The 3427-nt window shown below is 56.9% G+C and overlaps 1 protein-coding gene across 3 annotated transcripts in view; it reads left to right on the forward strand.

Annotated features, from left to right (window-relative positions):
• LOC102429127 (transport and Golgi organization protein 2 homolog) overlaps positions 1–3323 on the forward strand; it is a 19055-nt gene extending 15732 nt beyond the window's left edge. For all 3 annotated transcript variants that reach the window (XM_023763201.1, XM_023763202.1, XM_023763203.1), the window contains 2 exons: positions 269–373; positions 2964–3323. In XM_023763201.1, the coding sequence (XP_023618969.1) occupies positions 269–373; positions 2964–3084 (226 nt within the window). In that variant the 3' untranslated portion in view covers positions 3085–3323. The remainder of the gene's footprint in view (positions 1–268; positions 374–2963) is intronic.
• Positions 3324–3427: the final 104 nt, after the last annotated feature.

A 3427-nucleotide genomic window follows, 5' to 3' on the forward strand; every position in this document is an offset into this window, starting at 1 on the left:
TTCCTAGCACTGAGCTCGTAAGTGTTCACGTCCTCGGAGTCTTGAGTTCTGGGTCCTGGGTCCTGGGAAAGCTCCTGGTGGCCCTGGCAGGGGGCGCTGTCCCAGTAACCGCTGTCAGGTCGCCTAGGCCCAGCCACGGAGTCCTAAGTGAAAGTCTTGACCAAGATTTGAGCCTTTGAGCAGAAAAGTGCAAAAAATAGACCTTCCAAGGCTGTGGGCGGGCAGCAGGTGTCGAGTTGGGGTGGTGACCCCTCCTTTGTCCTTCCAGGCAGTTGCCGGACCCGGCCATTGAGGACCAGGGCAGGGAGTATGTGCAGCCCATTCTGAGCAAGTACGCGGCTGTGTGCGTGCGCTGCCCAGGCTACGGCACCAGGTACGGCGGGCTGCTGGGTGCATCTGGTCCTGTCTCACCAGGTACCTGGCCTTACCCGAGCTCTGTGGATCCCAGAGCCTCTGCCTTATCTAGAAGGGGATGCCATTTCAGCTCAGGGGGCTGTGGGGTGAGCAGATGCCAGCTCCCAGGGGTGCTGCAGACCAGGCATAAGGCCCCTGAGGCTTCCATTGCTTCCCAAGAGGGGGTCCTAGGCTGCCCCCTACCCTCTGACACAGCCACAAGGGGGCCAAGAGGGCACTGGGCAAATCCCTGTCAGCCTGGAGGTCCCAGTGTCTGGCTCCTCCCTTCACTTGCCTGTGTCCCTGGGCCTGTCACGTTCTTTGCGTGACCAGGGTCGGGATTACGTCACCTCAGCCTGAGATGTTGCCGTATCCCCGGAAAGGCGAAAATGTCTCAGCCGCGAGATGATAATGTCCAGGGGGGAGAAGCTGTCCTGGCAAATTCCTTTCCTGTCTTCCTCCCTCCTGGGTGTGAGGCTGGGAGTCCTGGCCTGCCCACGTGGCTCCATCAGAGGGCAGCCCACATGCTGTACTTAGAGGTGGCTGGGAGGCACAGAGGAGGGTAGGTTGGGGTGCAGCCAGATGCTTTAGGAGTGCTGCTGCCATGTGCCTGGCCTACCTGGCCTGGAGGTGGAGCACCGCCTCATGTGCAAGCCACATCTGCCTAGGCCAGGGGTGGGCAAACTTTTTGACTCGAGGGCCACAATGGGTTCTTAAACTGGACCGGAGGGCCGGAACAAAAGCATGGATGGAGTGTTTGTGTGAACTAATATAAATTCAAAGTAAACATCATGACATAAAAGGGTACGGTCTTTTTTTTTTTTTTAGTTTTATTCATTTCAAACGGGCCGGATCCGGCCCGCGGGCCGTAGTTTGCCCACGGCTGGCCTAGGCTCAGCTGGCACCAGGCCCCAGGGGCACCAGCCTTGTGTCAGGCTGGGGACCTGCAGTGACTGTGGTGGATGAGCCGTGCCCTTGGGGGCCCATGGCTACCAAGGACTCGGAAGAGGTGTTCAGGTGGTGACCAGTACTGACCAGCGTCAGGGTGATGTCACACATATACAGTGGGGCCTTGACTTACGAGTGTCCCAACTAACTAGTTTTTTGAGATACCAGCTGTCCCTCGGTCAATTTTTTGCATTGAGTTGATAGAGTAATTTGAGTTAACAAGCTCCTTAACGAGCTCGGTCTCGGGACGAATTAAACTCGTAAGTCAAGGCCCCACTGTACCTGGTTTTTGCATTCAGGTTGTTTGAGATTGAGTGAGCCAAACCCCTCCTTTCCCCGCAGGTGGGAGAGGTTGGGTTATTGCTGCCTCCGTGCACATAAGGAGGTAGTTCTCCCAGGAGGATGTGTACCAACCTTGCTGCGGTGACATGGCTGAGGCTCTGCTGATGCTGAGGGCATCCGGCAGGGGAATGGACATGTGAAGTCCTGGTGACCAGCAGGCCTCTCTGAATCTTCTATCCTTCAGGAAATGACTGTTTCAAGCCCTCTGGCTGGGGGAACGGATGGTGTGAATGCCGGCACTGATGCTCCCAGGCCCCGGGAGGGTTGCACACCTGAATGGCAGTCTTTCTGGCTGGGCGGCTTTTTCCTTGGCAGGGGCATATTTCCCTCAAGCCCTCCACCATCATAGGCTTATTTTTTGACTAAACCATGTGCTCGTGTGAACTTGGTGTGTGAGGCAGAATGCCAGGTCTACTCCTGGCATGTCTGGTTGCATGGCTGCTGGGTCCCACCTTGACTGTGGGGATGGCCAGGCAGGAGGACAGGTGTGTTGAGCATTTGGAACAGGGTAGTGGGGGAGGCGAGGGAGGGCACAGAGGAGTTTTCTAGGTGAAGAAGGCCTGGTCCCCAACTAGTTGACAGGTTGACCGCTTGGAAGAGCTGAGTGTGGCCGAATGTCCGTAGTTGTGCTGGGCCGTAGCCGGAGAGCCCAGGGCTCGCCCTGGTGAGAGTGGTGGGTGGTTGGAACTTGTACCACAGAGGATGGGCAGGGAAGGCTGGGGGTGTGTCAGAGTGGAGGCAACAGGAGTCATCAAGCTTCGTCCTGGGGGGCCAGCCAGGGAGCTCCAGGCCCCACCAGGCTCAGTGCCCAGCTACCCCAGAGGGTCCCTCTACAGTGGGGCCTTGACTTACGAGTGTTCCGACTAAACGAGTTTTTCGAGATACGAGCCGTCTCTTGGCCGATTTTTTGCTTTGAGTTGCGAGCTTAAATTCGGGTTACGAGCCAGCTTCAGATACCCCATCGCTAGTTGGCGCCGCGAACGTCACAGTGAACGCCACAACATCAGCCCAGCATCACGTGTCTCACTCGTTCATTGTTGATTTGACATACGAGTAATTTGAGTTATGAGCTCCGTCACGGAACAAATTAAACTCGTAAGTCAAGGCCCCACTGTACTTCCCGAATTTGTGACCTGCCTAGCCATGCTGAGTGCCTAGCACAGGCCCCAGGTGTGGTGGACTTGCCCCTTCTGCCTCAGATCTGACCCCAGTTGGGGCGCTGACAGGTGGGCCGGAGCCGAGGGCAGCGGGCTGAATGTGGGCCCTGTGCTCTCTTTCAGAACCAACACGGTCATCCTCGTGGACGTGGATGGGCATGTGACCTTCACAGAGCGCAGCATGGTAGACAAAGACCCTTCCCGCTGGGAGACCAGGACCCACGAGTTTAGGCTGCAGAGCTAAGACCTCCCCCTGAGCGCAGCCAGCAGGCTCCTGTAAGGCCCTGCCTTGAGGACTGGATGGGAACCTTCCACAGCACAGGCACTGCCTGTGTGTGACTTGGCCAGCATCCCTCAGCACCTCTGATTTGTGTGTGATCTGTCTGTGTCCCAGGATCCAGCTCGAAGTCCATCCTTATGCCAGTGGGAGTGGCAAGTCCCACACAAGCCAGGTCAGGGGCAGGGCCAGGTGCATTCACACATGCACGGGAAAACTGACCCTGAATCGCCCCGCAAGGGGGGACGAGCGCCTTTTTACATGTTTAGATTCTCTCCTCTAAGACTATTCGACGTTTTTTAAGTTATGG

The sequence above is a fragment of the Myotis lucifugus genome, unplaced genomic scaffold (assembly GCF_000147115.1).
Source record: "Myotis lucifugus unplaced genomic scaffold, Myoluc2.0 scaffold_276, whole genome shotgun sequence".
NCBI classification, from domain to species: Eukaryota; Metazoa; Chordata; class Mammalia; order Chiroptera; family Vespertilionidae; genus Myotis; species Myotis lucifugus.